Source organism: Prionailurus viverrinus, chromosome B4 (assembly GCF_022837055.1).
Source record: "Prionailurus viverrinus isolate Anna chromosome B4, UM_Priviv_1.0, whole genome shotgun sequence".
Classification (NCBI taxonomy): Eukaryota; Metazoa; Chordata; class Mammalia; order Carnivora; family Felidae; genus Prionailurus; species Prionailurus viverrinus.
In genome coordinates, this window is record NC_062567.1 from 72,829,747 (window position 1) to 72,856,364 (window position 26,618).

General features: G+C 53.5%; 1 protein-coding gene across 9 annotated transcripts; it reads right to left on the bottom strand.

Annotated features, from left to right (window-relative positions):
• Positions 1–17: 17 nt before the first annotated feature.
• On the bottom strand, positions 18–20,480 carry ADCY6 (adenylate cyclase 6). Of its 9 annotated transcripts, none has more exons than XM_047868396.1 (22): positions 20,407–20,480; positions 14,748–15,600; positions 11,000–11,149; positions 10,495–10,616; positions 10,287–10,398; positions 10,004–10,131; positions 9,357–9,515; positions 9,138–9,279; positions 8,892–9,020; positions 8,595–8,620; positions 8,214–8,361; positions 7,876–7,973; positions 7,611–7,698; positions 7,318–7,434; positions 6,890–7,048; positions 6,407–6,585; positions 5,485–5,520; positions 5,272–5,401; positions 4,691–4,954; positions 3,671–3,875; positions 2,719–2,843; positions 18–2,518 (listed from the first exon to the last, which is right to left on the bottom strand). In XM_047868396.1, the coding sequence occupies exons 2-22, from the start codon at positions 15,597–15,599 to the stop codon at positions 2,393–2,395; spliced, it is 3,495 nt and encodes a 1,164-aa protein (XP_047724352.1). In that variant the 5' UTR covers position 15,600; positions 20,407–20,480; the 3' UTR covers positions 18–2,392. The 9 variants fall into 9 exon arrangements, with proteins under 9 accessions (XP_047724352.1, XP_047724353.1, XP_047724351.1 ...); XM_047868397.1 differs by having other exon boundaries at positions 14,748–15,603; positions 20,407–20,425; XM_047868395.1 differs by lacking the exon at positions 20,407–20,480 and adding an exon at positions 19,839–19,970.
• Positions 20,481–26,618: the final 6,138 nt, after the last annotated feature.

Here is a 26,618-nt window from a genome sequence, read left to right on the forward strand (position 1 = left end):
CTTCAGAGAGCTGGGAATTTTACAAAGAGTTTGATTTTATTGATATTTAAATATATTAAATATTTCACTGAAATACATGGTATACCACCCTCCCCCACCCCCACAGTGGTTACATTATAAAACCAAAGTCCATGGGCCTCCCATCCACTGACTCCCCCACCAACTGGTGAGAAAGGGGGCAATGGTAGCCCAGGAAAAGGGCATGGCTGGCACTGTGGTATGGGGAGTCAGGGTGTTGGACAGGTCCCTCCCACTTGACAAGAAGCAAAGACAAATCACCCAAGACTGAGGTCTTCCCACTCTGGTCTCCTTACACCCCTATCCCCACCCCAGGGCTCCAAGCAGTCCCTTTCCCATCCAGGGATATGTCTGGGGAGAGGGAGTTGATCTTCTCTCTGGACCAACTAGTCTTTTCCCCTCCTCCTGCCATAGCTAATGAAGTGCCTGATGACCCACTTGACTGATGCATCAAGATCCCCCAAGGCAGGCAGTGCAAGCCAGAAACCAGGCCTCTGCAAGGAGCTCGAGTCAGAAAAGGCATGAGGAAGGGCAAGGGTGCCACCCACCCCTTTCATTCCCCAAACTTAGCAACTCTGGAACCCTCTTCTCTGTCTCTCTAATCATCTTTAACACAACATGATCTTCAAGCAAAATTCAGGCTAATGCCTCTGGCTTAAATAGGTACAGACAGACAGAGAAACCAAGGCACCAACTAAGTTAGGTGGCAAGGAGGTTGCAGGGAAAGGAGTAAAAGGAAGGCAGAGATAGGAAGGGAATCTAGAGTCCAACCTCCTGACCCTCCTTCCAGCCCTTGAAGGCTTCATGGAGACTGGGGAGCCAGGAACATGCTAGACTGAGACTGAAGGCTGGGGAAAGCCAAGTTTCAGGTTCCCTTGCCCCATCCCCTAGTACCAGTATCTGGGTCCTCAGAGGGATCCCATGCTACCCCAGTCCCAAAGTATACCACCATCTGGGGAACCCAGGAAAGTCCTGAGGCTCTGCCCGCCAAACCCAGACAGTTCAAGTGCATGGAGCACTGAGGCTCAAGCAGGCGCTTGGGTCCCTGCCCCAGGCAGGGAGACAGTCATGCTGCACACACGGCCCCCAAATGGCACTTAGGGATTTGGCACAAAAAGGACTCCTCTCCCCAGGGCCACCTTCCTCTTGCTGCCACACCCCATGCTACTCCTGTACAACCTAGGCGTCTCTCTCCATCCCTTGAAATCAGAAACCCTGCCTTATTCCCCGAAGACAGAGGCCCACAGGAGAGAGGCAACCCAGGGTGGAGAGCTGAGGAGAACCATAAGGACACACACAGACCTGGAAACAGATACACACACAAAAAGGCTGACAGGCACACACATTACACAGACATACAGGCCCTCCCCAGTGCCAAGACTTGGGAGGACAGGTTTGAGATCAGGGTCACCCTCCTCCATGCCCTGACCCTTTTCTATTTGGCAACAGAAGGGGTAGAGATGCTCTGTGCCCCCTTGCCAGCAGACAGCAAGAGTGCATGGGGGCAGAGTGACCTGATCCTGACCCCAGTGGGGCCCTCAGATCAAGAGTCTGGTACCACCCCACTCCCTGGCCAGCCTGCTCTCTTGGGCATCTACAGGTGAACTTCCAGCTCCTGACCTTTTGACATCCCCACATACATGCTTGCTTTCTGGCTGGGTGTTTTCACAGTACCAAAGGAGGCTAGATGCCCCTTTTCCTGGAGCTGTGCAGGAACTAGGGCTAGATCTGAGCTGTCAGAAGTCCCTTTGTTCCCCTTTGGGGACAGATCATGGGACTAGGATTTGGCAAATGGAAACATTCCCCTGAAATATGGACAGAGCAGGGTCCCCAGAGCATCTCCCTCGTCTGCCCTGTGCCTAGGAGGAAGACCCGACTGGGGTGGGGTATCCAAGGCCAGTGCTGGGGATGCAGGCATAGCAGAGGCAAGCATGGAATAGGCACTCCTCATGCCTGCCCCAGTCTTTGTACAAAATATTCCCAGGAAAAAGAGGGAAAGGAAGGGCCCAGCCCTGAGTCTGTTACCCAGACAGACAGGGAAAGGGTAGGCATGGCAAGCTGCCATTTTAATCCCTGCTGCCTCTGCTGCTGCCCTGCCCCCTCCCCTGCTCCCAAAAGCTGGAAGAGAGGAGAGGGAACAGCCCTATCCCAATTAGAAAAGTAAAAGTCACTTGCATAATCCTCTTGGTATCCCCCTGTTCACCAGCCTGAGGGCAGACGAGCATGGTCCAAGCACAGCCTGCTGGGAGGTTCCCTTTTGTGGTCAGCAGGGTCTGGAGGCTCGGTGCCCCCTGCCACAGCTCCACCCAGCGAGCACAGAGTCCACTCAAATGCCCACCTTGGTCCTGTCAGCTGAATGTGTAGTTGGGTCCTGCTAACTGGGGGGGCCCCCATTGAGGAAGTAGGTGGTCATCTCCCCCTTGCCCTTCACCTTGACCACCCCTCGACACTCCAGCTGGTAGCCCTTGGCAGCTAGAACCTGGTACAAGTCCGTGGTCACCTGGGGGATGGGAGGGGAACCCACTTAGCCTGGGATCCTTCCTGCTGCATTTGCAGGGGTCCAGGGGTTTCTAGTCATGCTAGCCCCCCATCCCACACACCCCCAACCACTGAACACTGCCACCCTACCCCTGTCCTAGCTGACCTGCAGAAGCCCTCCGGACCCATACCCTTCCCAGCCTCTGCTCACATCCCCCTCACCTGGATTCGGTCAGGGACCCCCGTGCTGTCCATACGGCTAGAGACATTCACTGTGTTCCCCCAGATGTCATACTGTGGTTTCCGAGCCCCAATGACGCCTGCCACGACTGGGCCCATGTTCAGCCCTGCGATGGGGACAGCAGCAAGAAACAGACTAGTGGATGTTCCAGAGTCAGCCCAGGGAGTCATCCCCCCTCCTGGAACCTTGAGAAGGACCCAGAGAAGAAAAGTGGCAAAGGGACAAGTGTCCTGGTTGTAAAGAATGGAAGATCTGGGTATGTCAGCTGAGCAGCTCCCCTGAGTTAAAACAGCTATTGCTCTAACAGTAGCTAATCAACTGAGTGCTCGCTCTGAGTGCCAACCACTCTGGTAAGCTTTATGCATTCCATTATTTCATCCCTTCAACAACCCTAAAAGGTAGGTATCATCCCATTTTATAGATAACCTTGTGAAACGTAGAGGAGTTGGGCAACTTGCTAAACAAGCCAGTAGGTGGAACAACCGGAATTTAAACCAGTTATGAGTCCAGAACCCAGTCTGTTAACCATTACTCCCGCCCATCAGCTCCTAGGACATTTGAGAGGAAGTACCTCTTATTGGACTGGCCATAGGTGAGGGTACAGGTACTAGAGCTTAAATAAACCTGGTTCTGAATCCTAGTTCAGCCACCTACTAGTTGTTTGGCCTTGGCCAAATTATTTAATCTGAGAGTCAGTCTCTATCTGTAAAAGGGGATAACGATGTGAGGATTACGATGTCTCAGTGCCTAGCACACAGTAGGCCCTCAATCAATGATCTCTGTTCTTAATATGAGACGAGCTAGGAGGTGAGAGAAAAGGACATCCCAAAGGATTCCTGATGGGAAATCTGTGATGCCATCCCCAGCCTGATTCCTTGGCCTCACCCAGAAACAGCCCTGGGAAAAAGCTGCCAGGCAAGCGGGCCATCTCACCAATCTTCATCTGGAAATTGTTGAAGGAGTGCTCGTTGATGTGCTTCATCTGTTCCATGAGCCGCATGGCATAGTCAGCCAGGGCAGTGATATGGGAGCGGCCCGCTTGATCATAGGTGCTGGCATTCAGCCCTGAGGCAGCCATGTAGGTGCTACCAATCGTCTTGATCTTCTCCAGCTGCCGGAACCGCTCCTCGCTGATGATCTGGACAGCACAGGGAGACCTGGCTGTCAAGGCAGAGAGGCCAAACCCACCCTGCCCAATGCTCACTCATGCCATGCCTCGGCCTCATCCCCCCCTTCCCTGTTTCAACAGCTCCCATCCTTTTAGTGAGTGAGTCCCGTCTTCCAGTTAGTGCAGGACTGAGGGAGGAACTTGGAAAATAGGCCTCCTTTACAAGGCAGCCATCAGAACCCCAGGCCAGGACTCAAGCATACAGCTTTAGGCCAACTTCCAAAGCTCGCTCACAAAGCTTCCATAGCTCACAGAACTATAGAAGGGATATTAGCCGTCAATTATTCTAACCCTCACTTTTTGGGAAACTGAGTACCAGAGGGAAGTGACTTTCCTCCAGAACAGTAAATGACCCATTCCTGACCTGGATATTCAGGATACTTCCTCACATTTGCTTCCATTTTCTCTATTGAGGGGCCCATCTTGCTTACTTGGGCTCATGAGGTTCTGTCCAGTTTACTGCCTTCTTATTCAGTAACATCCACCCGGTACCTATCCTGTCCTCTCCGCAGGTCCTCATGTCCTTTGATCCCCAGCAGTGATGACCCTGCCCCACTGGGGCTGACCTCACTGCCTTGGACACCAAGGGTCCTTGTCCTTGTTTCTGCCGTACCTACCCTTACCCCTACCCTAACATCTCTGGGTCCCATCAAACCTCCCTTCCTCCTCCCAATCCAGCCACGCCTCCTCCAATGCTGGCCCTCCTATCCAAAGTTCTCTCCACTGCCCTGGTCCGGCTAGTCTCCCTTAGGCGCTCTGCCAGCACCAACCAACCAGGTAAGTACCTCATCAAAGTCAGCGATGATTTCGTTGAGCAGCCGCAGGCACTCGACGCCCTCATTGTTTGCCTCCAGCTCCACATAGAACTCAGAAAAGTTGGCAATGGAGGCAAACATGACGGCCACACACTCACACGACTGATAGTAGAGCTCATCGTTCCGGCGCTCCCGGGCCAGGAAGTGGGCAGCCACGTCCTTGGGCAGAATGTTATGGAGCAACCTTCGGTTGTATGCCTGCAGCTCCTCCATCTCCTCCTTCTCCCCTGTTGCCTGTGGACACCACACCCATCACCCACTGCCCAACATTCACAAGAGATAGGTGCAGTGGCCAGTGCCTGGAGACGGGCATCAGAGGGAATCACGGGGAAGAAGAAAGGCATGGACAGATGAGGCCTGAAGAAGAGGCAAAGGGGTGATAGGGGCAGGGACAGAATGAGGCAGGGATAGGGGATGGGCACACAGAAGGCTTGGGGCCAGGGTGGGCTTGGTGCGGCCTGAGCCTTGGCCAGCTAACAAGATGCATGTCTGGCTTGACCCAGATTCTGTCCCCAGGATCCTCCCCCTGCCCCAGAGGCCCACTCAGTCACCTGCAGTTTCCAGAGGAAGTCCAGACGAGCAGTTGATTCCACCTGCTGGGCATGCAGATACAGCGCCAGAGCAAACACCAGCAGAATCACGGGGGTCATGTATTTGAGTGCTACCCTCCCTGCAGCTGGGCTGAGGGTAAGCAGAGTCAAGCTCAGTGTCTGCAAGAGACATGTGGCAGTCCTGCCCTTTCCTGCCCCAGAGCCCTCACTTACCAGTCCAGCCCGTCGAAAGTCTCATTGGAAGAAGCCCTGGCAGGAAGATACAAGAGACAAAGTCATCAGTTCTTGGGTTGCTGGGTGGGGGCAGGGAAGGGGAGACAGAAACTGCATTTACTGAGCACATAGCACAAAATAAGGCACAGGGCCAGGGCTTGTGCTTATATTAACTCATTAAGAGCAGAGGTTATGAGAAGGTTCCACTCCTAGCTCCTCCACTTACCAGTTCTGTGACCTGGAACAAGATGTTTAACTCTAGGCCTGTTTCCTCATCAGTAAAAGAGGGACAAGATCTAAATAGTGCACACAAAAGGCCTAGCGTGGCACCTGGCTTGGAGTAGGGCTTCAACAAATATCACTGTAATCTCTACAGCCATCTACAATCTAGGTGCCACTGCTATTTTACAGATGAGGAAACTGAGGCTCAGAGAAGTTAACTTACCTGTCTAAGGTCACATAGCTAACAAGAGGCAGAGTGGGGTTCAAACCCAGTGGACTCCAGAGGCTTTTCCTACTACACAGAGCTATTCGATGGGGTTTGCAGAGGAAAAGCCAGTGTGGTGTCCCAGGCAAAGCCCTTAATCAGGAGTCGAAAGTTTTTGTTCCTAGCCAGGGCTCTGCCACCAAGCAGCTGTGTGGCCTAAGAGAATGGGTATGAAAGCACCATGCAAATGAGAGAAGGAGTTCTTTAAATGTCTAGCCTAAAGACACAGGGACTTCCCAAGACTGGGGTTTCCTTGGGGTGACGGTCAGGGGTCATATGCTGGGAGCTCCTCTACTGCCTCTTTTCCCCCTAAAGGTGAGGAGTGTGAGTGGTGACATTGCGAGGGCACAAGAGGCCTGGGGACCAGAAAAATCACAGTGACCCAGAAGGGTCAGGAAGCTCACAGGGGATTAAAGGGATTGAGGATAAACTCACAAGCCATGGACACCAAGCAGCAGGTCATAGTTGTCAAAGATGGTGGCTGGGGGGCCCAGCAGAAGCAGCACCAAATAGATGAGCCCGAGGACAAAGATCATTGCCAACTTCCCGATGCTACTGATGTGTAGGAAGACAGAGCTGGCCAAGAGACTCAGCAGCATGTTCCCAACGAAGTACTGGGGAGCAATGGCAGAGGTGGTGTTGGACGAAGACAGAAGTCATGCCCTCCCCCACCCATTCAGGAAAGCACCGCACTTCCCTGCCTGACCTAAGCTCCCCTCCACAACCTCAAACCCAAACCTCCTTCACCTTCCACAGCCAGCCCCACACCACTCCAGGACCCCTAGATGTTCCTCCAGTAGGAACTCTGGTGAGATCCTGGGTCCCCATTGCCTGTCAGCAGGTCTGGCACAGAGGAGTCAATAACTAGTACTGATTAGGAACCCCCCACCCCATCCCGCCTGAACACGGCTTGGACACCTCAGGGAAGCTGCAAGTGGGTGCGGTGCCCTCACACAGGGGAGCATCCAGGCCCAGAGAGTAATTGAGCTGCTGCAGGTGGCAGGCAGTGATGTCAGCAGGTGTTACATTCAGCATCCGGGCTGCACAAGTCCGTATGGGGGTGTGGTTACAGGTGAACTGCAAAAGTTGAGGGAGGCATATCAGGGTACGCATGGAGGAGAGGGGCTCAAGGGCCATGCCTCAGTGCCTTATACCCTGGAGGTCAAAGTTCTCACTAAAGGATGACAGGAGATGGGGAGAGCAAGGAGAATGGGGGACTAGAGTTAACCCCACCCCCTCAACCTCTTGGAGGGCAGGAAATGGGTCTTCTTCCTTTCTGTAGCCCCAAAGCCCAGAGCAGTGCTTGGCATAGAGGAGGGGTAGAAGAATCCCCACTTGACCTTTACCATGTTGGCGATGGCAGAGGTGAACACAAGCAAGACTGAAAAGATGCCAACCGCAGTGCTGTGTGCCCGAGAACGGACAATGCTGCGGGAAAGGCGTTGCAGGGCCTTGGGGAAGAGCTGCAGACAGGCAAGAGACCGAGAGTTAGAGACTGTGTCAGCCAAGGGGTAAGGCCAACCAGGGATGGGGCCCAGTAAGGGAGGCCTGGCCTTCTCTTCCCTCTCCCTGCATGATTCCTCACCGCCCCGGCCCAGATTGCCCTCCCCAACCAGCCCTGGAAGAACCCCCAACATACAGAGCCACAGGAGTACACGGCACAGGTCAGCACAGTGATCAGCAACAGCAGGAAGATACTGGCATAGATCCCAAGCAGCAGAGTTGAACTAGGGCAGAAGAGGGCCAGGGAAAATGTTACTCTGGAAGTCCTGGGCATCCTTGTCCCACTCCCCAGATTGGCAGGGTACAGGCTCCCAGGACTGTGAGCTTGCATGGGTGTTTAAGAAGGTTCTGGGAAGTGGTGGAGGGAAGAGAAACAGAGCAAGGAAGGGCGGGGCTCTCACTGTGGGAAGACGAGGAGTTGGATAAAGCAGATGAAGCAGAAGACCAACAGCGCACAGGCTACGTAGGCTCCGAAGCGGGGGTCCACCTTCCGCGAGTACTGAGGGAGAAGAGGCTGAGCTGGGGGCTGGGCTCTGCCCTGGGGGAGGCAGGCCACTGCCAGGGGCCTCAAGTAGGGGCAAGCAGTGGCTCAATTAATAGGAATCCCCACTGTGCCCTGTGGTCACCCCCAATCCTCAAAAAACCTGCTGATCCCTCAGTTGTGCTCAGCCTCCCCCTCTGAACCTCCCCTCCTACCCCGGCCCTCATCCCCCTTTGCCCTTAGCCTTTGGGGGCAAACCTTCTTTTCAAGATCCTCTCTCTGGAAGGTGAGCAGGAAGCGGCGCACATGGTCCTTCCGTAGTTGATCGATGCTGCGGGCATCGATGGCACGGCCCAGGAACTCATCTACCTCATCCTCAGGGTTCAGGGCATCTTGGGCACCCCGGCTGAGGGCAGGGGACATGGCTTCACCAGGGGCATGAGCATTACCACGTGAGAGGCAATGAGAAAGGAAGGGCATGGGCAGCACCCAAAGAATGGAGTAGCTGTGTGGCACCTACTCCCACACGACACACCTACAGTCCAGGAAAGAGGGGGGATCTCGGCTCCCCCACAGCCCTGTCCCAGGGTGTAAGTGCCTTCTCCCTCCCCTTCCTCCCTCCTCAATAACCTGACTTACTTGTCTTTGCTGGAATCATCAATGCCCTGGAGAAAGGGACAAAGTGTGCAATGGGGTGAAGGGCAGACCATCTTCGCCTCCACAATCCCTTCCCCATTCCCAACACTGTGCTGAGTGTTCCCCCCGTGTACTTTGGAGGGGCTTAGGACCCCTGTTATGAAGTCACCCCTCCTGCCCCCAGTACCAGAAGTCATACACGGAGATGTATGAGCCACAACAAGGAAGGCCAAAGAGGGAAGAGGGGCACAGCGTGTTAGGAAGGTGAGGCCTCAGGTCCTAGTGCTGTGGACCCCTCACCATCTGGCGGAAAGCCTTGGAGTCCTTGGTCCGGGAAAAGGCGCGCTCAGGCACCCAGCGTGGCATCAGTCCTTCCATGGAGTTGGCCCGTGTACGCTGCAGCTTGGCCAGCATGGCCTTCTCCTCTTTCTGTGCAGGAAGCACGGGCACAGTATCAAAAGAGGGTCCCAGACAAGATGTCTGTTTGCTCCCTGCATTTGCCCTTCTCCCTGCCTGCCCCCACCCCCACCCCCACCCTGGACTGACCCGTTTCTGGCTGGCTCCCAGGATGAGGAAGGTCTCAATATGCTGCTCCTTGAGGTATGCATTACGTTCACCACCACGGCCTGGCTCCACCTCATAATCCCCATTCAGGTACTGCAGCGTGGCCCGAGTGATATGGATGCGGCTGTGAGGGAATAGGAAGGTGAGACCTGGGCTAGCCCACCTCACTCCCATCCCTGGCCACCCAGACCCGACACTCACCCGGCCCGGCCCCCCGCCTCCATGTGGTTGGCCAGAGTCACGTCATTGGACCACACATCGAATTGCCATTTCCGCAGACCAAGGACGCCACAGTGCACACGCCCGCTGTGGATGCCCACGCGCATGTTCACGTTCACACCTGTCACCTCACGCACCAGCCTGGGAGGAGGCGGCTCCGGCTCAGCTTCTGGCACAGACATCCCCACCCCCAGCCCAGAACCCAGGCCCTTCACTCCCCTCAGAGCCAAGCAGGCAGGGACAGACCCAGATGCCAGACATGAGAACACAGCCTTGGCTGGACACGGGCAAAAGGCTGCGTGGGTCTCAAGGACAAATGTTTGAGAACTGTGTTCACCAGCATCCTGTGGAATTGAGCTACAAAGGGAGGAGTCACTGCTCTCCCCTTAGGCTTGCTCAACTAGCATTCTCACCAGCCCAAATCCCCTCACCATGGCTCCCCTACCCTGCCTGGCTGGCTGGAGTCTAAAGTGCACAAGCTGAAGAAAGATCCATTCCCCTCCCAGGCGATGGATCTCCAAAACAGAGAAACAGCCAAAACTGAGAAAAAAATCCCAAGGACACATCAAAGGGTAAGAGCTGGTGGGGGCATCCTCAGTTCCAGGGAGCCTGGGAGGGACACTGCTTACGAGATGGCCTCGATCATGTCCACCCCCATCTCCACACAGCAGTGGGCATGGTCTGCTCGGGCTTCCGGCAGCCCCGACACACAGTAGTAACAGTCCCCTAAGATCTTGATCCTCAGGCAATGATTTTCCTAAAGGGGAGAGAGTTGGAGACAGTCACTCCCACTCTCTTGCCCACCCAGCACCCTCACTGAGTCACCATCTAGCCCACTCTCCCAGGCCGCTCCAATGAGGCTATGTTCTCACCACATGCAGCCCTGCCCCCCCCCAGCCCCAGCACCCTCACCGCAGCCAGTTTGTCAAACCGGGCAAAGAGCTCGTTCAGGGTCATGACCAGCTCCTGCGCAGTGCACTGGGATGCCAGGCTGGTGAAGCCTTCAATGTCTGCAAACAGGATGCTGTGGACAATGGGGAGAAGATGGAAGGGCCACGTGGCCCTCAAAGACTCCCAGGTCCCCCCATCCCTCCTGGGATCCTCCCACCCCCAACCCTACCTGACATTGTCATGCTTCTGTATGTAGATCTTGTGGAACATCATGTCTTCTTTCTTTGTGTTGATATCTTCTTTCATCTCCATGGCAACGTGCTGGGGCAACACTGATAGCAGCAGCCGTTCCTAGACCAGTAGTTTCAACAGGGCACCACTATCTTCTTAGCCTCATACTGTAATTCCTCCTGGTGCCTCCACAACCCCAGAGGCCTCCCAGACCCCCCTGGAGACCTGAGCTTCCCTTCTGGACCTCCCCTATTACAGTCTACAGCAGATATACCTCCCAGCCCTCTCTGACCACCCCCACGCAACCCCCCACTCATGCTCCCATTTACGCCCTCCCACCTTCAGACAGGACAGGAACCCCAGTGTCACAGGGCTTGTGCTGTGCACAATCAGGGGGAACCATTCAGACTTATTCCATGGAGTGGTACAAGGCAGCAGATCTAGCATACAGGTTATCTGGGGGTGAGGTGGGGGAAGGCCTTGGACAGGGAGAACAGCCCCACCTGCTGCCGATTCTCATGCTGCAGGTGCAGCCGGGCCTGGATGTAACCACGGGTCTCCTGAAAGGCCTGGCGCTGAGACACCTCAGCTGGATAGTGTGTGCAGATGCCGATGACGTTGGTGCAGAGGAACAGCAGCATGTTGGCACCAAGCTGCAAGAGGGTGGCAGAGGCAGAATGGTGACCACCCCCCACCTACGCACAGGTGCAAATTGCTATCCTCTCTGTGGATGCATTGCTTCGGGAAGGAAGCCCGGATCCTGTGCCCTGTCTGTCCCCAAGCTCTCCCCACCCCTGTAATACACTTCCTTCTTCTCCCACAGGACTCTGGACCCCTGCCTGGATCACTCCACAGCTAGAAATGAGAGCTTCTCACAACTCCTGGGAGCAGAAGCACCAACCAGGGCAAGGTGGGTCATGGGGCCAGGGCCCAGAACACTATGACTTCCTGCCCCACAATCAGCCCAAACAAAAGACAAATGCTGCTCCTTCTGCATGTGGTTCTCCTCACACGACAACACCCAGGAGACTCGAGCTCTATATCCTCCTGTGAATGCCCAGGACAAGTCATCTCATCTCTCTGGGCCTCTGTTTGCTCATCTAGAACCTGGAGCGGGACAATAAGAAGATTTCTAAGGTTCCTCCCTGCTCCGACATAACTTGATAAAATAATAATTATTATTATAATCACTGGAACTAATTTGCTGGCTGTCTCCAATATGGCTGGTTTCTATAGCTGCCTCCTATACAGTAACTAATGGATTTCCTACAACTCTATGAAGTGAAACTATCTCATTTTAAAGGTGAGGTACTCAAGCACAGAGAAACTAAGTAATTTGCCCAAGATCACACAGCTAATAGTGGCTGGTGTGGGACGTGAATCCAGGACAGTCAGACTCCAAAGCCTCTGTCCAAACCCTACTGCTGGTACATTCCAGATTTCCAAGATTCCTGCTTACTCCACTCACCCAAGCTCTTGAGGTCCAGCCCCATAGCCCAGGCTTGGGAGTCATCAATTCGACTATCATGAAAAACTCTTCCTAACTAGGAAGTATTGCCACCATGCCCAGCACCCCCAATACTTGGCACAGCCAGCCCCCATGCCCTAGGACCCTGATCTCAGGATGATCACCTCTCAATCAGCATCAGTAGTAACATTGACTGGAGAGCATGTCTAAGAAAAGCTGGCCTCAGTGTTTCTGGAAATTCAGGGGTTAACCTGGCACTTGTGGCTCCACCCGAGTTGGCTGGGGCAGGGCTCTGGTTTGGGGAGAAGGGAGGGAAAGAGCACCAACTGGAAGAAAGGAATTCTGGGCTCTGCCCAGAACCAGAACCAGTCTTGCAAACTTGGGAAGGTCAGTTCATCTCTGGGACCTCAGCTTCAATTTTCTTAGGTAAAATGGAGGGGGAGATTCAGCAAACCCCCAGCTATTTCTAGCTCTGACCCTCTAGGACTGGCCTCCCAGCTTTCCTTCCCGGTCCAGCTCACAAGGGCCCCCCTCCCAGCAGCAGGGGTGAAGAGGGGGGCACATTATCTCCCTCAGGAGTTTCTAAGAATAGCCCCCAGTCGGGGAGAAGGGAAGGGGGGGTAAACCAGGCAACTTCCCTTCCTGGCCCCAGGAGCCCAAGAGGAAAAAGTGAGTCATGGTGGAGGGAAGGGGAAGGGGGACGAGAGACTGAAATAGATCTGTACACAGACCCCTATCCCACTGTGAGAAAAAATGGATGCCAGGGCACTAGAGGAGATTCCAGGCTGCGCCAGGGTCACTGGGTGAAACTGCTCAATGTGTCTGAATGAGTGGGTCAGAGGAGAACGAAGCCTCCTTCCCATGAGCAGGGCTGGATCTGGAAAGGGGCTGCCCAAGGAGCCTAGAAAGGAGGCCACAGACCCACACCATCCAGACACCCATAGGCCAACTGAACACAGGGAATCCTTCTTAGTTCAGAGAAGGGGTATGGGCAACCCTGGCTCTAAGGACTGGCACAGGGGCAGGGGTGACTTTCTCCCCTCACCCCAAGAACGTGCATGCTGAGACCTACTGGGTAAGGCTGCAGCTGGGTGCCCCTGGGGAGGCAGGAGGCTGGCAGAGTCCTGGCCTCCATGGGGCCGCACCTCCCCAATCAAGCCTTGGGCCTGGCTCTGGGCACCATGCCAGCTAAAGCAGGGAAGAGACACCCACCTACCCCTAGCCAGCCAGAGAGCTGGCTTCCTCCAAGCTCTTCCTTCCCCAGGAGGGTAGTCCAACTCCAAAGCCCAGCACAATAGCTACCTGGTGAGAAGTGGGGGGCCCGCAAGGACAGAAAGACCCTGGCCCTTTAAGAGGTCTGGCTGCCTTGTGGGTGCGTGCTCCACAAACAAATGGGCTATAAAGTTACTTTTAAAAAGGTACGTTCTGTTCCGGAGCACAAGCTGGGCGGAGAAGGGCATCATGCCAGAGCACCCAGCTTCTCACCCTGGGAGCCCCAGGCAACTTCCTCTTTGTGGGTGGGGCTAGGGTGGGCTACAGGCCACAAACCCTAGACAAGGCAGAGGCCAATTCCCTCAAAACTTGAGCAAGACAGACACCCTCAATATCAGGGTACCAGCACAGGGATCATGAGGTGTGTTGGTTAGGGGCCGTATCTAGAGCAGCCCCTGAAGATCAGCTGGGCAAGATGTCCTGGTCTCTGCTCCCTGGTCAAGCGGATGACCTGAGATGGCCAACTCCACATGCTCCTGTCTCTCTGAAAGGGACTTCTGAGAGGGCCCTTCCCTGAGTACCATCCCCTACAGCACTCCCACACCTCCCTGCCCCCAGGTGAGAACCCTGCCCTGTCGGGTTCTACTCCACTCTGGGAGAGGGTGGAGACCTAACAGCAACATCATGAGGTAGATACTATTTTTATCCCACGTTTACAGACTGGGAAGAAGGCTGGGAGAGAAGTAAGGTTAGTTGTCTAAGAGCTCACAGAAAAGAACGCAGCCCATTGGACAACCAGGTCTGCCTGGAGCCAAGCCTTGATTTCTCACTCAAATACCATGCTGTCAAGCCCCACCCCACGCACCACTCAGAACCCAGATGCAATAGCTGGCATGGGCAGAGAACCTCGAGGCAGGGCTGCCAGACCCCTGGTGCTCAGTGGGAGGAGGGTAGGAGGAGATCAGACCCTGATGCCCTTCTTCCAACCCCACTCAAACCACTCCCAGCCCAGGAGAAAATGAATCCTACTTATCACCCTCCGCGTCCTTTTAGAGACTGCCTTGGTCCAGGAGAGAAGCAACTCCTCTCTTGCTAACTCCACCCAAACCCCGCTTGCTCCCTCCAGGTCACCACCTGGAGCTGCTTTTCAGGAATGGCACCAAGGCCTGTGTCTCATGTATCGACTTGGGGGGCCAGAGATGTCGCCAACACTGCTCTCTCAACCCCACTCCTGCCCTGGGGCTAAACATCACATTCCCACTTCCAGCCCTACATCAGATCTATGGGCTACACGATTTCAGGTGCCTCAGGCCAAAGAGCTGTAAACCGTGGCCCTTGGTGAGAGTACAAGCTGGGTCCTGGGGCCCTCCCTCTCCTCAGCAGTGCCCTCTGCTCCAGATCCCAGATGGAGCCGACCCCTGAAACCTCACCTCCCATCATCCGCCCTTCCTCTTGGACACAACCAGACATCCCTACACCCAGTCCCCACCCACCCTCGATTACCAGACCCCTTCTCATTCCCGGCCTGGTGCCCCCAGCCACTACCCTGTGCCTGCTTCCTGACTACGCACCTGCTTCCAGAGGAAGGCATCACCATGGTTGAGCTGCCAGGCCAAGATCAGATGCAGGGTGGAGAGGCCCAGGCCACTGAAGACAGCCGCCCGCATGCGGATGGGTAGGAGCGTGTAGGTGATGTAGACAAAAAACACGGGGCACCAGAGGCCCACAGAGGGGCTGCGGGGGTTGGCTGCCAGGGCACCCCCAACCTGCACGGCTGCCAGGATGCCCAGCACCACATAGCTCACCACCCACATGGAGTCCTGGCGGAAGCTGTGCCGGTTACACACCACCATGAGCGCTACGAAGAGGGCGGCGGCACAGGCCAGTAGGGCCACATAGGCAGGCTGAGGGCGGGCAGGTGCAGCATGAAAGGCTAGCAGCACGGCCGTCAGCAGCACCAGCACGGCCATCAGCAGCGTCAGGCTGCTCTGGTTCATCTGAAAGAAGTACCGCTGGTACAGGCGCTCCAGCTTGGCCGAGCGGAACTGCTTGGACTGGAACACCTGGGCCAGACGGCGCCAGCAAGACCGCCTACCCCGGGCTGCCACGTCGGGTGCCACCTCGGCTGCCCCGACCGCCGCCATCGCCTCAGTGTCCTCAAAGCCGAGGGCCACCGCCCGCAGCCCCGGCTCCTTGCCTGGGCCACCTCTCCGCATGAAAGTCTCATCCTGCCAGGGGCACCGAGGAGGAGCTGCAGGGGTGGGGCTGGGGGGCTGTGCATCCCGGAGGCAGCTCATATAGCGCGGTGTGCAGAAGCCGCTGGTCCGAGTCCCACGGCGTGGACGCTTCTGCCCATTGCGTTCACCCCAGGCTGTTTTCCGTTCATCCACCTTGGGGACCAGGAGGCCACTAAACCAGGACATGCTGCTGAGAGAAGGGAACGAGTTGGTATTAACACCACCGTCACGGCCTACCGCCACCAGTAGCTACATAAACCAAGTACTTCCACAGCCAAGCTAAACGCTTCCGACATACCACTCACATAAAAGTATGGAGGAGGACGACAGGATCCCCATTCAGCAGGTGAGGAAACCGAGACAGAAGCAGGCGGGTAACTCGCCCTACATCAAGCAGCCACGGAGGTGTGGGAACCAAGATTCTAACCCAGATCTGCCGGACTCCAAAGCAGTACACTTCAACATTCACCCCTTCCCTAAAAAGCACTGATTTCTTGGTGGTTACAAGCTCGAGTGCCTGTGTCAATAAGCAAAGGAGGTCTGGAAGGAACTGAAAAGTCCACTCCCGAGCACCGGGGCAGGTACCACACCAGCACATAGCCGGCACCGGCATCCCAGTGGAGCCTGATCTTCTGATTTTCAACAGAAGCTGAAAAAAATGTACACTTTAACATGACATCTCCTGAGTTTTAAATGCTGGCAAGTAACTCACATTTTTCAACACTGCAAGCCAAATAAATCACGTCTATGGAATGAATTCAGCCTGTGAGCTGCCAATCGGTGACCTCTATACAAAAGGGAATCTCTTTCTACATTGTTCCTCATCGTACTCACACCATGCACACTGCACCAAGCCAAATTCAACTTCTCCCTCGGGTCACAGCTTAGATGGAACTTCCTCAGGGAAGATGTCCCAGCTCCCCCACCCACACTAAATTTGGCCCCCTGTTTACCCTCTGTACATTTCCTCCATAGTACTTATCACAATTAAATTGCCCCTTGTTCATGTGTCCCCACCCCTCTCACTATAAACTTTTGTGAGGGTAGGGATTGTTCTGTTTTGCTCAGCACCTTACCCCCAGCACCGAGTACTGAGCCTGGCTCATGGTAAGGACTCGAGAAATGTATGTTGAAAAGACAGAGAGAAAGCTCAAGGGCACTGGCATAGAGCAGCTACTGTGTAATAATAATAAAGAGTGATAATCCTATGATTCTTCATCTTTCTCACCGCACTCCAGTTCTATTAGCCTCCTTGCTGGTCCCCAACACACCATGCACGGGGCGGCCTGGGACTGCGGTGCCCGCTGCCTGGACTAAGAGCTCCTCCAGGTCACAGCTCAAGTGTTCCCTTATCAGTGAGTCTTTCCCTGACCGTTCTATTAAAATAGCAACCCCCTTTCCTGGAGCTCCCTATCTTTCTTCCCAGCTTCATGCTTTATTTTTCTCCACAGCTCTTATCAGCAAATGCCATTCTATACATTTTCCTTATTTGTTCATTGTCTCTCCTCACTGGAATGTCAGCCTCATGAAGGCAGGGATTTGGGCCCATTTCGCTCCCTGCTGTATCTGCAAACATCTAATAGGGTCTAAATAAGTGTTCCTAGAGTGGATGGGTAGATAATATTTTCTCTGTGCTTTAAACTCTTCGAGGTCCCTTTCACATACCCAATTCCATCTGATCTTCACCAAAGCCCTGCGAAACTGCTCCTGTGGCCACCTTGCACACAGATTTGACAGGGGGAAGGAAGGAAGGAAGGAAGGAAGAAAACAAGGTCCATAGCAGTTCTATACAGCTGGCCCAAGTTAAAGAGATCCTAGGTCACCAAATCAGCCCCAGATCTCCTGGAGGGTAGTGCCTTCAACTGGGGTGGGGAGGACTCTATGACAATACCCTCAATGTGTCTCCTAGCTGAGAGCAGCTCAAGAGAAAGTGTGGATGAGAGCATTCTCGTCCACAGATGCCTGTGTCTCTAACAGGGCCACACTCCTCCATGCCCACAGGGCACCCTGGGGCTCTTTGTATTTAAACCTTCAGAGCTAGCAGCCTTGACATTTGTCCTCACTGGAGGGGGGGGGGGGGGGGGGGAGGAGGGAGTAATGCCCACAGGATCAGCAGCTCAAGGCAGACAAGTGGCACTTTGAGCAGACACCCAGAGGCCCACTAAACAGAAGGCAGACTGGGGACCTCTCTGCATGCTAGAGACCCACATCCCTGGATCACTCTCAGCCAACTTCTCTCAGCATCCCTTCTCCCTTATCCCACAGAGCACCGTGCCCTCCTAACATCACCAACAGCACCCTCTGGAGGGACAGATCAGAAATCCAAGACTTTGGGTCAGGTTGGCATTTGGAAAAAGTCACCAAAGGAAGCCTGGCTCTTCAAAATACTTCATTAGAAGCACAATTTTTGGAGCAAGACCAGGCTTCAAACCTTAGGGTAATTACATGCTGGCTGCACAGCCTTGAACAAGTTACTATCTCCCTGTATCAGTTTCTTCATCTGTAAAATGGGAAAAGTAATAGTCATGAAAAAAATCCAACAGTATCTTTCACATAACACACACCCGATAAATGAGGTCTTCTCCCCCACCCTATACCATTTTGAACCCAAAACTCTGCCAGCGTCCAAGAAATGGAAAGACAGAAGAGCCACAAGCAAGAACACACATCTCCCCAGCCAGTCAGACACCTGGTTCTATCAGTCCCCACGTCCTTGGCTGTCAGTCCCCAGAGCTGCTGGAGACAAAGCCCAGAGCAAGCAGGTTTCCCACCACCCCTACTGTGACATTTTGCTTCAGCCTCCTCCTACTTGCCAGTCCCCTGCCCTGTATTAACCATTCCTCCCCCCGCTTGAAATGGCCCAGACCTCTGTTCCCAAGGGACCTGTTTCTGGCCATGTTCCCAGCCTCCTGGAAGCACATCCTAGCATCTGGCTCATACCCACAGAGGAAGGGGCAGACACTGTCCAGGAGAATGCATGACCATCCCCAGAACACTCTGACTCCCCAAGAGGTTAGCTTCCGAGTTATGTAACTGTCCAACTAACTGCAACCACCCCACCTGGGACTCCACCCCAAGCACCACTGCCCACCTTGGAGAACTCACCAGGCTCCTAGCACTCCTGGCACCCCAGACTAGGCCGGTATGACAAGGAACAAGGGAGGGCACTGCTCAAAGCCACAAAACTTCCCTACATGGTCCCCCAACCTTCGTTGTCCAGAAATAATCCGTCACTCTGAACCACAGACCACCTCCCTCTTCCCCTGCCTCCAACCCTTTCCGTCCCTGAGTCCCTTGCTCTCTCTCACAGATGTGCTGCTCCAGACACCAGCTCCCACAGCCAGAGCCACATCCATTCAGCTTGGCAGTTGGAGGCCCAGTACCTCCCAGACCTCAAGTCCCTCCCAACACTGATCCTCCGGCTTGAGACCCAGAGTCTGAAGCAGGCCAAGGCCCAGCCCCAAGGATAGCTCTGCCCACTGCTTTGCCCAAACCCTCTTCCTGGCCACCTCTGTCTGTCCCTGCCCCTGCCCTCCTTGGCAGAAGGAGGCTCCAGGGGATTTAAAGTGACTTCAGAAAGTTCATGGTAGAAGGCGCTGCCCAGGCAGGGCCCTTCAGTGCCAGCACCGCCCACCATGCTGGGAAGTGGGCCTCAATTCCAGGCCTTTCCAGATGTAGAGGAGCCTCCCCCAAGGCCTGTATCTGGAGGTCCAGGATTGCCTTGGCCTGGCTTCCCCGGCCTTCAGTCTCCCTGAAGACCGCAGAAGGCTCCCACTTCCACACCCAAGCACACAACCCCCACTAGGATTTTCCACCCACAGGGGTGTTCTAGTAAGGGAAGGGTATGGGGAAAGAGTCCCCATCTCGGGATTCCACCTCTAGGTTTTCAGTCAGGCCACGTTCAGAATAAAGTCTGCTCCCCACCCTGGCCCCCTGCAGCGGGCAGTGACACCACCCTTTTCATCGCCAAGCTCTGGGGTTAGGGGAGTTGGGGGGAACTCCTGCAGGCAGAGGGCATTCCCTCCTGCCGCCCAGACTGCCCTCCTCCCTTAAACACAATCACAGTCTACCCCAAACTCGGAGGCTCACCCCACAGCCCCCCTGCGAAAACCTCACCCAGTCCCTCCCCCAATACATGCCTTTCCCCGGGTCCCAGCAAGCCTGGCACTCGCTTCGGGTGGAGGAAGGGGGTGAGGGTGGGAGCCTTGAGCCCCCCATCTCCTCCCCGATTTCTCAGTCCAGCCCCAATGGCCTCAGGCTCGCCTCCAAACACTATCGAGCCTCCCCATCGCGCGCTTCTGTGCCCCCAACAAAAAATCCTCACTCTCGGGAGCCGCGCGGAGTCTTCACGCCCCCCCCCCCCCCCCCGAGACCCGAGCGCCCAGCGCCGCCGCTCCCCTCCACCGCTCCTCCGCGCGGGCTCACCTGCCTGCCGGGCTCCGCGCCTCCCCCGGGCCCCCGCCCCGCCACCGCCGCGGGCTCCGGCCGGGCGGCCGGCCGTCCCGCGGTCCTGCTCCGTGCCCGCGCGTCCCGGCCGTCCCTCCCGCTGTCCGCAGTCCGCCCGGCCCGCGCCCCCTCCTAGCTGGCCAGCGCAGCCGCCCTCTACCCCGGATCCAGAAGTCCCCTCCCCGCCGGCTCCCGGACTCCCCGCCTTAAAGGCACAAGCTCCTATTGTCTGGGCGCCCCCTCCCCCTCCGCCTCCCGAGCCCCGCGCGGGGGCCCACTCCCTTTCCGAGGAGTCGGGTAGGGGTGGGGGAGCCCGAGCAGCGCCCCTCCCTCCGCGCGCCCCCTCCTCTCTCCGGCCGCTCCCTCCCCCAGTCCTGGGAAAACAAGTGGCTTCTGTTCTGGGATCAAGACCCTAGGGGAGGGGGCCGTCCCGCCCGCTGCCCCTTCCCTCCACCCCCTGGATGCCTCCTGCAGCGTTCTCCGCCCACCCTCACCCGGGGGTCCCCGGGAGCGCCAGCAAACCCACTCTTTCTCAGCGATTACCCACCGCCCCGCCCCGCGCCAGGAGGGTCGGCTTCCTTCCGGCCGGGGTCCCTGGAGGCTGAACCTGCCCCCCGCGCCCACTCCTCAATCCTCCTCCCTTCCTCCCTCCCCCAGCCCCCACCCTGCCATTCCCGCCCAGCCGCCGCGGCCCCGCTCCCTCCCGCGGGAACTCAGTTTAATAATTAATCAAGATTTCATTCCACCGGGCGCCAGGTGTGTGCGGCCTGCTTCCCCACAGGCCACTTGTTTCCTTCTTCCCCAACCCTCTGGGGCACCGGCCCGACGAGAACCTGCTGCACCCAGAGCCCAAGAGGGAGACTGAAGGCAGGGCCGCTCTCCCCGCGGCCCACTGCCCCACACTCTCGGCAGCCCCTCCCTCGCACCTGACAACGGGCAGAGGCCCTCCCCCGGGCACCATTTACCCAAAGGGTTGTGCTTCCCTGCAGCGGGTGGGGGCGAAGAGGGGTGCATTGCAAGGTGCACGTACTGAGAAATTATTTGGGATTTTTATTTATTTCCCACGTTTTCTCGCACAAAGCATCAACCGAAGTTACCTGGGTGATAGGAAAATCACGTGGAAGCTGCTTTAACCCTTTAAGGGTTTGAAACATGCTATAGCCAGAAAGGGGAAGAGAGTTAATTCCCAGAATGTGGGTGAGTCTGACTTTGGAACGAGTGCCATTCATTGCTCCAGAGCTGGGAAGAGGGCAGCTTGCCTGGCTTCCCTTGGAAGCCTGGCTAGTGGTTCCCTCAACCACACCCATGGCTCCTTCTCCCATAGGCAGCTCCTTCCCCACCCAGGGTCCCACCTCAGCTGGCTCTTCAGCGCCTTCTACTACGCTGTAGACCTTCAAAGCCCAACTCTAGTCCTGACAAATCCCCACTGGGGTTCCTAAACCCAGGATAGAACTTGAGGCAAGGAAGAGAGGGGAGGAATTAGGGAAATCTGTTTCCATCGTTCATCAGCCATATGTAATAGCAAACTATGTGCTTTGGTAAATCATCACTTACCCTCTTGGAGCCTCATCTAAAAAATGGGAATTTTTTTCAAGATTTTATTTTTAAGTAAATAAGTCCGAGAAAGAAAGATATCATATGATTTCACTCATATGTGGAAATTGAGAAACTTAGGGGATGAACATAGGGGAAAGGAAGGAAAAATAAGACAAAAACAGAGGGGGACGCAACCTGTCAGAGACTCTTAAATACAGAGAACAAACAGGGGTGATGGTGGTGTGGGGGTGGGTTAACTGGGTGATGGGCATTAAGGAGGGCATTTGTTGGGATGAGCACTGGGTGTCATACATAAGAGATGAATCACTGGGTTCTATCCCTGAAGCCAAGACCACACTGTATGTTAACTAACTTGAGAAAAAAAAAAGATTTTATTTTTAAGTAATCTCCACACCCAAAGTGGGGCTCAAACTTACAACCCCCGAGATCAAGAGTCACACTCTCTACCCACTGAGCCAGGCAGGCACCCCTAAAATGGGAATTTTAAAAGATTCTACTAAAATAAAATAGAAAACATAAAATAGGGATAAAATGATCTGCCTTGTCTTTCTTACAGGATTTTAAGGCTCACACAGAAAAATGTTTGAAAATGGGAAATGAAAATGAGAAAGGTTACAGATTATTCTGCCGTGGACGATTCTCGGTTGCACAGGCCTGGCCTATTATTTGACCTTTGGGGCCTCTTTGCTTGACTTCTCCCTTCAAGTAGCCACTGTTCTCACCACTATCAAAATTTCCTCTCCACCCTTAAACCAGTATCTGCCATTTACCTCTTAGAATAATACGTTCATGGGCCACATGGGGAAAATCCAAAACACAATTGAGAAAAAAATAAAATTTTGAAATTTACGTGCATCTATGTGCATTATAACGTTATTTTTTTGGAACTGAAGGCTTTGTCCTTCATCGTCTTTTGGAATGAAAAAAAAATTTGACACCAACCAAGTCAGCTGGAAAAATGTGCCAAGGGTCCATCTCTGGGTGCTTTCAGTCACACAGGCCTCCCCTACCCTTGTGTATGGCCGGGTGTTAGTCTGGCCTCCTGAGTTCTACTGCTGGTTGCTGGAGGGCAAAGGTACCATCAGCCCTTTTCTTTGCTCCTCCTCACCATCAGCACCTTACACAGAGGACCTCTTCGAGCACTATAGACTGGCCCTGAAAAATGATTCCAGTCTCTTGTTCCATGGATAGGAAACATGAGCTAGGGCTAGACACATGGGAAACACTCAATTATTGAATTTTTAAATGTACAGGACATTAGAGCAGGAAGGGGTCATAAAGATGGTCAATTTCAGCCGCTATCCTTTTGGTAATTTTAATAGCAAGCACTTGTTTAGCATTTACTATGTGCCAAGTTTTCTTCAAAGCCCTTAACACAAAATAATTAGTCTAATCCTTATAAAACTGCCTGATGCTATTATTGTCATGTTCATCTTAGACATGGGAAAAATTGAGGCACAGAGAGGTCCAATAATGGAGTCTCTGAGACAGTGGTTCTCAGACTTACATTGAGCCCCTACCCTAGAAGAAATGATACTCTTAGCAAAACACGATGAAATAGTAACATATTAAAATAACGGAAAAAATAAAATAACTAAATCACGATTTTGTGCTATTGCCAGATCTGACAGAGTCTAGAATCACAGACACCAAAGACTTAGGGGGAAAAATATTGGAAAAGTCTTAACATAGAGGAAATTCTACCAATTTTTTTTTTCTTTGAACTGGGACAAGATGGCTCTTACTGAATTTTCATGACAGAATACCTTGCTCCAGCTTACAGAATATCAGCCCCGCTGAGCCCAGTTTGAGAACCGCTACAAGTAAAATATTCAGAAAGGACCTCCTCGTCACAGGATGGAAAATAAACATCAAGTCAGGAATTAATTGAAAGGACTTCACCCTGACAATGAAAAGAAAAAAGGAGCCAAGGCAGCTGGCATGAACTGTTTCTATTTCTCCAAGTCTAGCTTGGTCTCAATGACCTTGGTTTTCCTAATACAGACCACACTCACGGTGATGTAGTCACACCTCTCACTTTCAGGAAGGAGAAATTCCCACAAGGAGAGTGTATCACATGTAAATGCAAGTTTCATATACCCCTAAGTGTATCTGGACAACACTCTATAAATATCCTGTGTTGAAAACATCCTGTAACAAAACTAATGGATGGGCTTGAGTCCCCTGAGTCTTCCCAGAGGCTAAGTGAATCTCTGCCTACTCCCTTTTACAAAGCAAGGATTCCTTTTACAGTGCAAATAACCATTCCCTAACTTCTCTGTCTGAAACATCAGATTTCTGCCCATTACATTTTCTGAAAGTAAGAAAGAAAGATGTGCAAAGAAAACCCACGTTCGTTCAATGCAGCATATATACCCTGCCCACCTCACCACCCCTAATGAGACTGCAGCACCCCAAAGATTTTGGCTTCCTCTAGGTCCCAGGGTTGGAGGAGGCTTTGGCCCCCACCCGTCCCACAACAACTGCCACCCACAGGAATGAAATGATTGACCATAAGCTCCCAAGGGATACAAACTTCCCTTGCCTATTCCTTAGCTCCCCACCATTCATTCATTCATCCATCCTTTGCACAAATCTGTACTGAGAGACTTCTATGGCCAGATAGGGCTCTGTTAATAGGCACTAAGGATATAGTAGTTGAACTCGGCAGACTGGCTCTCTGTTCTTATGGAGTTGACTTCTAGTGGGAAGGGGCAAGAAACCAGTGAACAGATGAAAAGGTAGTTGATGGTGATAAGTTGCCATGATCACAATTAGAAGTGGGGATGGATAGGAAGTGACCGGAGGAGAAACCCAGGCTGGATTGTCCAGGGGCCTCCCTGAGGAAGTGACGTTCACGGAGACCTGAATGGCAAGGAATCAGCCATGCAAAGAATCTGGGTGAAGAGCGTTCCAAGCAGAGGGAACAACTCGTGCAAAAGTCCTAAGGCAATAGCAAGTTCACTGTGTTCAAGAAACAGAAAGAAAGTCAGCGAGGCCGAAGCCCAGTGTGTTGGAAGAGAGTACAGAGTGAGGTCAGAGAAGGAGACATGCCTTAGCTAGTACAGAAGCTCACAGGCCGGGGTAAGGAGTTTGGATTATATTCAAAGTGTAATGAGAAGCCTTTGGAAGATGTTAGGCTCGGAAGCGGCATGATCTGATTTATGGTTTTAAAAGATCGTTGGCTGCTAGGTACAGAATAAATCAAGGGATCAAGAGATGCAAGGGAAAACCACTTAAGAAGCTATCATAGTGGCACAGGGAGAAACGGCAGTGGCTTGGACAAGGATGGCAATAGAGGGCTGTTGAGAAATGCTTTGGAGTTGGAGTACCGAAGCCAGCCTTGGTTCCCTGTGTGTGGTTTATTCATATCAACAACCGAAAAATATCTATTGAGCACCTACCATATGCCAGGCACAGTGCCAGGAACTGGACGTTACAGTCCAGAGGAGAAGACAAACCTACCTCCTCCTGCCCTATTGCCATAGAAAGCTCTAGGCTGGGAAGCTACTGCCCATCCCCAACCCTGCCCCATTTTCAGGGCCAGAGGCACCCCACCCCTGCACTCTACTCCAGTGCTGAGCTGGGGTTGATGGGGTGGGGGGAGTGTTTACAGTTGGAGAATTGATGCCATAAAAAAGAGTCCAAAGTTCTCCCAAGATCTCAGAACAAAGACCGGGGGAGTCCAAAGCCCCAACAGTGGGGAGAGGGTGCAGCCAGGGCCACAAAGACAAGAGAAACCTGTTGGTACCCACACCACTGCTCCTTCTTCTCTGGGTCCCCAGAGCCCAGCCTGCAGGAACCCTAACCAAGCCTGACTGCCTCAGCCTTCTCCACCATTCCTGGTAATTCTGCTGCCCCAATAACCTCTTGCTCCCTTGGTAGATTTCTGAGTCTCATGTGCCCTCTGGTGGCAGATTTCTGACACTGCATTCCCATAGTTAATCGCCCCAGGTTTTCACTACTTAATCTACGGTCTTCTCCTCTGGCTCCCTGCTCCCTGCGGGGCAGTATGGGAAATCCTGGGAAGGGCTGGGAATGTCACTGCATTAAAGCAAAGGGTCATATCAGTTTCTGAGGCACGAGCCAGCTCTCCATCTGCGACCAGATTTGTCTTTTGTTTGTAAACTGAATGAACTATTTTTGAGCATCTACTTGCTGTGAGCTGATCCCAGGCACCAGCCTGTGTGAAGCTGACCCAAGCTCAGATGATCAGGCACTCCAACCAAGGGCTTTGAGTCTGGAGCTGGTGAAGTGAAGAAGCTAGATCTTCTGCTGTCGGCGATGGTGTGCCCAGTGACAGTGGCAAGAACCTCCAAAACCAAACCCTTCCATGGTTCCTGCTGCCTAATTTCCCTTTGTTCCTGCATGTTTTTAAAGACTGATTAGTACTCTGGCCTTTCCGTCAATTCCATGGAAAAGTTATTCCTTACCCCTCCAATGAATGTCTCTTCCCACATTAACTGGAGTTGGTTTCTGGTTTTGTAACCAAGAAGACACCTGGTACATTGGACAATTGATCAAGCCTCCCTGAGCCTTGGTTTCCTCCTCAGTAAAAAAGGATGATAACAATGGCTTCCATATGCAAGGCTGTTTTGTTAAGTGTGTTAGTTACCTAGTGCTACATAAGAAATTGCCACACATTTGCCATCTTAAAACAACACACATTTATTATCTCATAGGTTCTGTAGATCAGGAATCTGGGCATGTCTAAGCTGGATGCTCTAGACTTCAAGACCTCACAAAGATGCCAGGGCTGCAGTCTCATCTGAGGCTCGAATGAGAAAGAACCCAACTCCAAATTCAGGTGGCTGTTGGCAGGATCGAGTTCCTTCAGGTTGCTGAATGGGCCACATGGGCCTCTCCAACATGGCAGCTTGCTTCATCAAAGCCAGGAAAGGATAGAGTCTGCCAACAAGATGGAAGTCATATACATCTCCAAAGGCAAGGGAATTAAAAACAAAAATGAACTATTGGGACCTCAAGATAAAAAGCTTCTGCACTGCAAAGGAAACAATCAACAAAACTAACAGGCAACCGACAGAATGGGAAAAGATATTTGCAAATGACATATCAGACAAAGGGCTAGTATCCAAAATCTATAAAGAACTTATCAAACTCCACACCTGAAAAACAAACAATCCAGTGAAGAAATGGGCAGAAGACATGAATAGTCACTTTTCCCAAGAAACATCCAGATGG